Source organism: Sorghum bicolor, chromosome 5 (assembly GCF_000003195.3).
Source record: "Sorghum bicolor cultivar BTx623 chromosome 5, Sorghum_bicolor_NCBIv3, whole genome shotgun sequence".
NCBI lineage: Eukaryota > Viridiplantae > Streptophyta > Magnoliopsida > Poales > Poaceae > Sorghum > Sorghum bicolor.
This window is the reverse complement of record NC_012874.2, coordinates 4,190,261-4,200,945: the sequence shown is the minus strand read 5'-3', so window position 1 is coordinate 4,200,945 and position 10,685 is coordinate 4,190,261. Positions and strand designations below refer to the sequence as shown.

Below are 10,685 nucleotides of genomic sequence, written 5' to 3'. Positions count from 1 at the left end.
TTTCGAATAGAGGGAGTATTTAAAAGTACTTTCCGGTAATGTACCTGTATCATACATACAACATGCATGTGTCCATACTCGTGCGATCAGATCAAACGATTCTAGCTAGAACGTGGCAAAAAATTCAGAGAGCCTAGCTAGTTCCATTCCATGTGCTCATCGATCGGTGCACCACTCGCCGTACGGAAGGATCTCTGGACCGAGGACGTCGATCGATCGGATCACATGACGTGCGGCATCGTGCCGTAGGGTTTGCTCCTGATCCCCATCATCCTGCGCGTCCTGGTGATGAAGTGGTCCCGCGGCTTGACGGCGCCGGGGATGTGCCCGATGAGCGTCATGAACGGCAGCTCCGCCAGCGCGTCGCGGTGTCCCAGCGTCACCGTCATGGACGTCCTCGGCGACGGCTTGTACCGGTGCAGCTTCTCCTCCCGGGTGGCGCCCTGCTTCACCAGCAGCCGGAGGTTCCGGGACACCACCATTGCCTGCCGCTGCGCGAGGTGCCCCTGCTTCGCCTCCGGGACGTCCGTGATGTCGCCGACGGCGAACACGTTCCGCAGCCCGCCGACGCGGAGGTGGTCGTCCACCCGGAGGTGTCCTTCCTCGTCCACGTGCTCCCCGAGGATCGTCCCGCTGAGCCACCGGGACGCCACGGGCCGGCCCGTGCACACGAAGTGGCAGTCCGCCTCCACCGTCTCCCCCGCCGACGTCGTGAACTCCCGGGTGTCCGGCGCCGCCGACGCCAGGTCCACCGTCTGGTCCAGCAGCACGGTGACGTTCTTGGACCGCAGCCACTCCAGCGCCTTGGCCGACGCCCTGGCGCCCATCACCTTGAGCAGCCGCGGCGCGCCGTGGACGACGGTGACGCGCTTCTCGGGGCTCTTCATCACGATCTCCGCCGCCAGCTCCACGCCGATGGGACCGCCGCCGATGATCAGCACGGAGGCCGCCGCGTCGATCCGCTCCTTGTCGCGCTGGAACATCTCCAGCCGCTCCGACTGCTTCTGGGGACGGTTGCAGGTGCGCCCCGTCGCGATCACCAGGAAGTCGTAGGCGACGGCGCGGCCGATGGAGGTGAGCACCACGGAGTCGTCCACGCCGACGGCGAACGCGGTCACCACCTTGGCGTGCGTCAGGTAGTCCGAGTGCGGGATCACCGTGCGCTCCACCGCCGCCGGGTCCACCGTGGCGCGCAGGTTCGCCCACGGGATCTCGAAGTACTCCTTCCTGCATGCATGAACGGATAGATGATGGATCCATGGACATCATCGATAGGCCATTAATTGCATATATATATATATATATATATATATATATATATATATATATATATATATATCTCAAGGGTGGATGTCGATGATGAGGACGATCGAAATTGAGGTCACGTACGGGTCGATGAGGACGACGTCGGCGTGGTTCTGGAGGGTCTTGGCGAGGAGGGCGCCGGCGATGCCGCCGCCAACGATGACGACGCGGTCGCCGGTGGACCGCAGCATGGTGCACACACGCCGGATGGAGATGGAGCAAGCCCTGCCTAGCTTATATAGTTCGTCGCGTCGAGGAAGAGGACCCTGCGGCAGTGCATGCGACGAACAACTCAATCGATCGGTGATCGATCGAGATGGATCGACGCTAGCTCTCCGTCCTCTTCTGCCTCGACGTTCGTATATATGGATGGATGAATGAAGGAGATTAATTTGGCGGGAGCTCGTGAGTTCGCTTCGTGCATTTCGGGGTCTTTTTCTTCTTCTTCTTCTTCTTCTGGTGCTCAATTGTCAGGAGAAGGGCGCACGTGCATGTCAATGAGGTAATCGGCCAGGAAATTGCTAAATCGAGCTTCCCAAAAATAGGACTGCTAAATGCTAATTGCTGCTGGCCAGAAAAGTGAACTTGCTAAGCTTGTCAATTATATTTTATCCTTTTCAACTAGGTTGAGAAGTTGGTCGCCAACTCGCCATGACCATAGAACACAACGTTCAATTCCGACTATCCGAGAGCAGGTTAAAGTGGCCATATTGAAGTGTTACACACGTTTTCATCAACTAGGCTGATGTACATTCAATTTCTTGTACATGTAAGTTTGTCGTGGATGTCATATCTTGATCATGTGTTAGAAAAAAATTGCCTAAATGAAAGCCAAAATTTAGGCATATGATGAATAGAACCTCCCAAATAATTTACACCAATGAGATGAGACTATACTGACATTTTGATGCAAATCATGCATGACGCATGCACGTTTGTATATATTTTTGAGGGAACCACGTTTGTATACATTGAATTCGAGTTCCATAAAAGCTAGTATTGACTGGAGAGCGGGAGCCAAGTGGGGTTAATTAACCCCCCTAAGTTAATATAACTTCCACTGAAATTTTAAATTCGATTAAATGTTTACAGAAATTGTATGTTGGCAGCTTGGCACCCATAATAAGGCATTTCTGGCTCCACCTCCGTTGGAGAGTACACGGTGATTTGGACACGTATCATATATTTTTATAAAATTAAATCCTACTAGATGAATTCTCTCTTCATATAAGGTATTCACATCATTTCCACTAAGCAACCCACTAAATGTTCTATCTCTTCATGCAAGGTGTTCACATCATTGCCCACTGAGTCTATGGCATCCATATTAATTACAAAAAATGACCATGTCATCTATATCATGTGTAATACTTTAAATCTTTAATCTATTAACATACAAGTCATGTACATGTACTATTTATTTCATCACCAATTCCTCTATAATGTAACCAAATATTAGTTTTTTCTATTAGCTTAGTAGTTTTTTACTAGATCTAATAAAATAGAATACATGCAGGTCAAATTCATATATTTGTATACATATATAATATATTGAATACCATTAGTAATGTTATATATATAATGATTTATTTTAAAAAAATCATGTAGCAACGTGTGGAAAATTCACCTAGTATATTCAATTAATGCAACCTTAATTTTTTGGCTTTATCAACAGTGCCAACATATAGAAAACTATCATGGTTGCACAGTGGGAAGGAATGAGCTCTCGGGGTTCCGGTGAAGGGTTCTCCGTTGGGGTCCAATCCCACTTCCCCCCATGTGTCCCATGCTTAGGGATTGTTTCGAACATGAGAAGCATGTTCTGTTTCTGTATTTTCCTATGGCTACACGATTCCGCGTTCCAAACAGACCCTTAAGACGTCCCTAGTGGTTGCCAAATAGTTAGTCTATGAGAAATTATATTAGCTATCAAGGAGAGAAATTTAGCGACTCTCAAATAGCTAGTTTAGCATGACACTTCAATATGGCTAGAAACAATTCTCTCACAGCTTACATAGCTCTCCACAACAATGTTCTTTTTTATTATTATTTCTAAGTCGATCTCACATAGCTAGTTATTTGCAAATTTACCATTGAAGACGTCCTATAGTTAGAGCCAAGGATGTTGGCTTGCCAACAGCAACGTTCGGAGGTTGGTAGGGCAGCAAAGCACCGTCATGGTAGGGACGACTCAAAATTTGCTCCATAAAGATGGTTAATATGGTGATGACACACATAGGCCATGGATCCGCATCCGCTGCCAGGAGACAAAAGGAGGAGAGCAGGGTGATTGCGTGGAGAAATGTATATATAGTACGTGCAACCTTAATTTAAGTGTGTAAGACATACACTTTTGTATCTGGTGAGACAACCAAGAAAATGATAGCAATATATAGTTTCCCACATCAGCATGCAACGTCGAAGCCAAAGCCAAAGGCAGCAGAACACACTAGACCATCATTAGAATTTTCACTTTACAAAATCATTAAGGTGCGTACGTACAGGAACGTTAGTTAATACAATCAAGAAATTGTAAACACAGCTATTATCTGCATGGATCCATCATCTGCAGGCACTGGAAAAGGCGACAGATCATCATCGAATCGGATGCCAAAACGAAGCACGTACGTAACTACGTAATGCATGTTCTAGTCTTAACGCCGGCGGCCGGCCGGTCTGGACAGCCGACTGAAATGCATGGCGACAGAGGGTGCGTCACTTGAAAAGGACGACGACGATGGGCAGGAACGCGGCGAGGACGAGCACCGCGAAAGCGCTGGACGCGCCGCCGCCGCGGGCCTTGGCGCCGCCGGAGAGGTACAGGTAGTAGTAAGGGTTGGACGACGACGGCGGGGACGGCGGCGACGAGAAGTGCGAAGAAGGCGCCGACGGGGAAGACGAGGACGAGGACGACGAGCCGCTGCCACCGTCTCCGCTGCTGCTCTTCGGTGGCGGTGGCGAGGGCGAGGGTGGTGGTGGTGACGACGGCGGAGGCTCCGACGACGACGACGACGAAGGTGGGGTCGAGCACGGGGACGACTCCGGCGCCGGCGGGCTCGTGAGTGGCATGACTGGAGGCAGGAGGTCGTTCACGTCCCCCGGCGGCGGCGGCGGAAGCACCAGCTCGAGGTACGGCGGCGGGGGCGCGGACAGCGGCAGCAGCGCCAGGGCCGGCGGCGGGGGCGCGGTCATCGGCAGGATGGTCGGCGGCGACGCCGTGCAGATGGTCGGGCACGTCCCGCACTTGCTCACGCACAGCTGGTTCGTGTCCGGGCTCCCCACCGCCGGCTCGCCCTCGTCACCAGCGACGACGACGACCGAGAAACAGCACGAGGACACCACCACCGCCAGCAGCAGCGACACCACCGCCGCCGCCACCGACGACGGCACGGCCGCCCTTCTTCCCTCCATTATTGCCGGCTTGCCGCCGCCTAGCTAGTCAGCTCGATGGCCAGACAGAAACGCAGGAGAGGACACTGATGGATGCGCTTGCTTGCGGCTGCGTTGCGTGTGCTCGCTTTCACAGGTGAGATTCCCGCGGGAGCTAGCTGGTGGACCTCTGGGTCTGGGTTTATAAGATGGATGGAGCCCGGAGGCTGGCGGCAAAGAAATGTGCCAAACTTGAGGAGCAAGCTCCAACGGAATATTACGTGGGCTGAGTGAGATGAGAAATGCTGGCTGTAAAGGTAGATGCTCTTGAAATTGGCAGCAAGGACAAGGAATTGCCGATTCCTCTTACGGCACAACACAACAGATTAATCCCAACAAATCCGCGGCTTAGGCGCTTACACTTCATGTGCACAAATGATAGGCCACAGAAAGTGTAATAAGGAAATAATATATAGGTCAAAAGATTTCCAGTGAATGATGATTCGTTGGTGCTTTCCAGAGTACAAGACAGGCAAAGGATATATGCTGCATTGCTGCTGTGTATACTAGTATAGTTGACAGAGACATGGTGTGTGCATCATGCTGCTTCCTGTTTCAGTTTACATTACAGGCAAGCCAAATGCTGGATGCTTGGATTGGATCAAACAAATCTTGACTGTCCTGCATACAGGAGGGCGTCTTATCGAGGGGATTACTCACAGGATTAAGCACTAAATGAAAATGTCATGGTCCCAATGGGAAAGACCAGCTGACTGTAAGGCTGTTCTAAGTTCTACAACAGTGTCTGTTGTTGTCATAGCAGTAGTTAGTAGTTACAAGTTACTACTATTTTAATGGCAACAAAATGGGTGAATAAGCTGTACAGGCTCTGCTTTCTCACTCCACAAACATCTAAGTACATAGAGGAAATCTGGTGGTTGCACCGTTTTCCTAATCCCCCACACCCCCCTTTCACTCTGAACATTTGTCGTCAATTTGATGTACTTTACAAAATAAGGCTTGAATGCCAACAAACACTAGACATAAAGACTAAAGAGTTCACCATTGTACAGAAAGGCTAACCATGTAAGGGAAAAACTGTTGCCAGCCTTCAGTATTATCAGTCCAATTGCCCACACCTGGTGGGCAAGCAAGAATCAAAATTACAGTTACAAATTAACGCCGGTCACAAGTCAGTTTCTGCTTCTGTTGTTGTAGCAGATTTCTGCTTTTGGCTTACAAATTGTCCCTTAACTCTTGGCCTTTGCTCTGCAAGCTTCTTCCTGCTATGATACCTAACCTGTGTAGAAATAAAAAACGAAAGGTAGAGTTAAATAAAGAAATCATTCAATGGCCATTCAATGACTAAAAGGGTTATCAGATGAAATACCTTTTTCTCGAAGCATCTATCTTTCCTTTTCATGCGGAACTTCATCAACGCGGCTTCACGGCGAGACCTATCACCATTTTGGATGCCACTTTCGTTGCCACTCTCAAGGGCAACCATTGTATTTGCATTGATATCGGCTTCACCACTACCCGTGCATCCACTTCCTTTGCAGATATCTTGGCTGCAACTTGCACTCTGGTTAGCGCGATCCATGTGAGCTCTCGCCATCTCAATTGGTTCTCCTGATTCCCGAAGAATTTGTCTTGAATGATGCAACTGGTGGTTTTCCTCTGACTGTTTGTGCTCATCATCCTGAGATGGTTTACCAGGAGCTTCATGGTAATTAGATTGACCAGAGCCATGCTGGATTGCTGCCTTGTTGATTCCAGCTGAATCACAGTGCATAAGAGGACCCTGTGGGTAGTATACTGGCTGCAGAATTGCACCATAATGGTAGGGCATCCCAGGACCGACAGGAATTGGAACAGGAATAAACCCATATGACGGATGGCTCATGCTGTCCTTTCTATGGGAAGAACTACTTACACCAGCATCTTCCCTAGCACTACTGGAACACATGATGGCAGCACCCTCCGGGCTACTGTCCAAAGTAATTCGAGTTTGCCTTGTACTCTCACCTGTATTATGTTCATTGGGAGGCAGCAACACCCCATTGGGTTGGAAAACTGGGTCCTTGCCATGAACATGCTCTTGCCCAGTGATGCAGAGAGAAGGAAAAAATTGTATTTCCCCTGATGGTTCTATCCTTTTATTGCCATATCTGTGTCATGATGAAGCGATGGACAAGTATAATAAAGCTTATCAGAGTTATGGAACACATTTGAACAGTTACTAACATCATCAACTTATGGGTCTATAGAAGTACTAAAACATGTAACCTCAAAGAAACAAATGGGCATGGACAAAAAGGCATGCATTAACAGATAATTTCCAGCCAAATTCAAGAACTAGATAGGCAATCAGAATTTTAGACTAAAGTTTGAAACACATCAGCACAAAGTACCTTGAAAAGGCAGAGGAATTCGAGTGATTAAAGATATCTTTTTCCCTGAATTCTTGGTTTTTGTAACCATTAAGATGGTGTTGCTTTCCCAAGTTGGTCTCCAGAAACTGGGAGGGGCAAGAATCAGCAGGACATATTGCAGCACCCTTTGACTTTACACCAAGGTTATTTTCTGTGACAGCATTATTTTCCATGACTGAAGATTGGCATTTTCTGTCAGCTTCTGGCTCAGTCATAGCCAAATCTTTGCCAAGATTGCTTGGACGACGTGAACTTGCATCCGTGATCCTCAAGGCATTATCCATAATTTGCTCAGCCACTTTTGCAGAAGTAATACCATTAAGGCATTTGGAGTGTACATTCTTCTCACTTCCACTTGGAGCACCTGCATGCGATGAAATGACAAATTACTATTACATGTGCACTAGAGTGGCGCAAGTTAACATAAAACTATGTAACCAGGTCTGAATTCCTTACCATCGCTATCTTTTGACGCATCCACTTTTGTGTTTACTCTGACATCATAAGACTTATTTTGTGATTCAGTTTTTTTGGATGAGCCAGCCACTTCATCTTCATCTCTACGAATGTCTGGTAACTTCTCAACACTCTGAATTTCGGTCTCCCTCTTGCTACCAAAGCTCTGATCAAGACAAAACAGTCTCCATAATGTAACATGGCAAGGAAATCCAATATGAATGTCAAGGATATATCAGAACCGCATAAAGGATGAAATGATGAACTCTAATTGATTCCATTAAATAGTGCCAGTTACATCACTATGTAAAGTCAACACAAAAACCATCATAGAAAAGGACATGTCTCCAAATGTTATATTGTCATTTGTCAAACTTTATTACTTTCTATTAAACTGGCGTTGTCAAGCTAAGCAGGAATGCAAATATGCAACTGAACACATACATTAATGCCAGTTGAACAGATAAGGTGTAAGCAAGGTTAAATACTTACTTGTGCATCACTTTCCTCATCGCTGTTTTCTCCTGTCTTTGACCCATTAGCAACATTTGCACTTATATGATTGCTGGCTGCATTATTTTCTGATCCATTTGTCTGGCAATTCATCTGCATTCAATTCTTAATGCCTAAGTATCCCAAAGAAAAACTATAAATTGACAGTACATAACAGAGAGATGATAAAAGCTAAAGTGGCTACAAGACCATTTTCCAGTTTTTCACCAAGGATCTCAAAAAACCATGTCTATATACTAGTAGTCCATAAAGTTTCAAGAAAAAGGCAGCCAAAATAAATCTAGATAAGCTGACGAATAAAATCAAACAAAGCATTTGGATAAGGCTACATTTTGCAGCATGCGCCACTATGCCATGGCAAAAGGAAGTATGTTCTTAAAGAACTACAGAAAAAAGAACTTACTGCATGGCGCCTCCATACATGTTGCCATAAGTTACGCAGCTCGTTCTTTCTCACCGGTTTCACAAGGAAGTCCACCGCACCTTTCTGCATGCACTTGAGCACCGTGCCAATAGAATCTTGGGACGACATCACTGCCATAGGCAACCAGTGCAAAACCGATGAAACCCATAACAAATAAATATTAGATTCAACAATTCTTTTAAATCAAGGCTGCTTGTGATGCACGTATTACATTGCTCCAGATATAAGCACATCGTTATACTAGGCTGATAAGTGGTTGTGAAAACATTAGTTGATTAGGAAAATAGAGCTACAATAACGGTTGAATTCACATAAACACATCAATCACATGTTGCGCAGCTCATCTTCTGTTCCTCGTCACAAGTGCTGTTCATATTTAGCAAAGTCTTTCTTGTCTTTTTGCACATTCAATGTAAGCATCCTCTATATTTAGCATAGATCTAGCAGCATTAAAATAAGTACTTGAAGTAACGCTATGGCTATGAACCAGAACACTGCAATCAATATTTTCTAATTTGATCTCCAGGACTACTGCCACCTCCTTTTGTTTTTTTTTTTAAGCTGAGTCTCTGGACATGTAAATTGAAATTGTCAAGCATCCGATGAAGCAGGATAATTTCCCAGTCAAGATATGTGATTCATTATAGATAGACTCTCAAAAAAGTGTATATATGTACCATTCAAAAATCATGAAAACCGGTAATTCGCCTGCAATCACAAACTTCAAATTCAGAACAGCAGTGACCACAGAAACTCTGAGAACAAACTACTTCCACTCCCATATCCCAAGCACTCTAATGCCATTTTAATCCATCTATCTACGCAACACTTGGCTTACAGCACAAGGGGGAACATCACAGAGGGGAATCTAGTCTAACAATGATGACACAGTAACCTTAAAGCTGCTCATACGACACGAGCATGATGCAAGCATCCCGGTTTGAGTAACAAGCATGTGCAGAGCATAATATAATATAAAAAAATCCAGGCAGAGCTGAGCAGTGAGCATAAAATTATACAGTATATCCGGCACCACCAGTCCCTTGCTCGAAGTTACCGCTTGGCTACTAGTGGAGCCCTAATCCATTCCCAGGGAGGGTCGATTTGATCCAGAAGAAGAGAAGAAATCGAGGCACGTGAGCAGACACGAAACATTTGACTTGGATCGAATAGCGAGTGGGGGGAGGCTTACTGATGACGGGGATGTTCTTGCACTCGTCGGCGGCGACGATCCTGGAGAGCAGCTGGATGCCGGAGAGCGAGGGCATGGCGACCTCGGTGAGGACGAGGTCGAAGGCGTATGCGCGGCCCCGCATCACCTCCCACGCCTTCATCCCGTCCGCGACCGCCGCCACTGCCGTCCGTCTCCCAAAGGAAGAGAGAGAGGGAGGGAGAGAGGAGTTAGGACAAGGGAGAATTTCCCGTGGGGATTAACGACCGGCGGGGTGGGGAAGAAGCAGGGAGGAGAGGAGGAGGAGGAGGAGGCGAATGACTCACCGCGGTAGCCGCACTTGCGGAGCAGCGCGGTGACGACCTGGCGCGTGGAGTCGTCGTGCTCGACGAGGAGCACCCGCAGCGAGCGGCGCGGCAGGATCTGGTCCCACCGCACCAGCGCCCGCCCGTTCGCCGCCGCGGACGCCGGAGACGACGACGCGCCGGCGCCGGCGCCGCCGCCCGCCTCTCCTCCGCCGCCGTCGCCGCCTCCGGCTCCGGCGGTGGCGTCGGCGTCGGGAGACATTTGATTGCTGCGGAGCAGAGCAGGAGTCGTCTGGGAAAGGCCGCCAGGAGAGGAGAGGGAAGAGGGGGGGGAGGGAAGGGAGCGAGCGGTGGGGAAAATATCTGGAATATTTTTTCCGCGCGGTGGGCGCCACGTCAGCGGCGACGGGGCGGGGATCGGGCCGAGCCGGGAGATGATGGTCGTGGACGAAACGAAAGCCGGAGGACGGGGAGACGTCGCGTGGGGTGGGGTGGCCTGGCCTGGCCTCCCCTCCCCTCCCCTCCCCCAAACAACAGCAGCAGCACCCAGATATTTTCCTCTCCTTTCCCTTCCCTTTGCCCGCGCTGTTGAAATTTAACTCGCGGCAGAGGATATTTCGAGTGCCCGATTTTTCTCTCGTTTTCTGATGCGTCTCCACCTCGCAGACGGATATTTGGCGGCCGCTCGTGGCCTCTCGTTTCGGGCG

General features: G+C 48.5%; 3 protein-coding genes across 4 annotated transcripts; all 3 read right to left on the bottom strand.

Moving 5' to 3' along the window:
• LOC8070656 (apoptosis-inducing factor 2) lies at positions 1-1,645 on the bottom strand. The gene is made up of 2 exons (XM_002448983.2): positions 1,390-1,645; positions 1-1,227 (listed from the first exon to the last, which is right to left on the bottom strand). The coding sequence occupies exons 1-2, from the start codon at positions 1,494-1,496 to the stop codon at positions 222-224; spliced, it is 1,113 nt and encodes a 370-aa protein (XP_002449028.1). The 5' UTR covers positions 1,497-1,645; the 3' UTR covers positions 1-221.
• LOC8070655 (proline-rich receptor-like protein kinase PERK9) lies at positions 3,741-5,260 on the bottom strand. The gene has a single exon (XM_002448982.2). The coding sequence runs from the start codon at positions 4,714-4,716 to the stop codon at positions 4,021-4,023; it is 696 nt and encodes a 231-aa protein (XP_002449027.1). The 5' UTR covers positions 4,717-5,260; the 3' UTR covers positions 3,741-4,020.
• On the bottom strand, positions 5,411-10,278 carry LOC8058579 (two-component response regulator-like APRR9). Of its 2 annotated transcripts, XM_002448981.2 has the most exons (8): positions 10,000-10,278; positions 9,695-9,856; positions 8,482-8,612; positions 8,058-8,171; positions 7,566-7,731; positions 7,089-7,473; positions 6,065-6,845; positions 5,411-5,974 (listed from the first exon to the last, which is right to left on the bottom strand). In XM_002448981.2, exons 1-8 carry the CDS (start codon positions 10,238-10,240, stop codon positions 5,861-5,863), a joined length of 2,094 nt encoding a protein of 697 aa, XP_002449026.1. In that variant the 5' UTR covers positions 10,241-10,278; the 3' UTR covers positions 5,411-5,860. The 2 variants fall into 2 exon arrangements, with proteins under 2 accessions (XP_002449026.1, XP_021316944.1); XM_021461269.1 differs by lacking the exons at positions 9,695-9,856; positions 10,000-10,278 and adding an exon at positions 9,522-9,540 and having other exon boundaries at positions 5,462-5,974.

What these genes read in the sequence shown, in the direction of transcription:
- LOC8070655 (XM_002448982.2), bottom strand. Translation starts at nt 4,716, where the DNA reads ATGGAGGGAAGAAGGGCGGCCGTGCCGTCGTCGGTGGCGGCGGCGGTG.
- LOC8070656 (XM_002448983.2), bottom strand. Translation starts at nt 1,496, where the DNA reads ATGCTGCGGTCCACCGGCGACCGCGTCGTCATCGTTGGCGGCGGCATC. An exon ending in GACGTCGTCCTCATCGACCC is followed by an intron (nt 1,228 to 1,389) that starts GTACGTGACCTC and finishes TCATGCATGCAG; the next exon opens with GAAGGAGTACTTCGAGATCC.
- LOC8058579 (XM_002448981.2), bottom strand. Translation starts at nt 10,240, where the DNA reads ATGTCTCCCGACGCCGACGCCACCGCCGGAGCCGGAGGCGGCGACGGC. An exon ending in CCGCAAGTGCGGCTACCGCG is followed by an intron (nt 9,857 to 9,999) that starts GTGAGTCATTCG and finishes GACGGACGGCAG; the next exon opens with TGGCGGCGGTCGCGGACGGG. An exon ending in ATGAGGAAAGTGATGCACAA is followed by an intron (nt 7,732 to 8,057) that starts GTAAGTATTTAA and finishes TGTCTTGATCAG; the next exon opens with AGCTTTGGTAGCAAGAGGGA.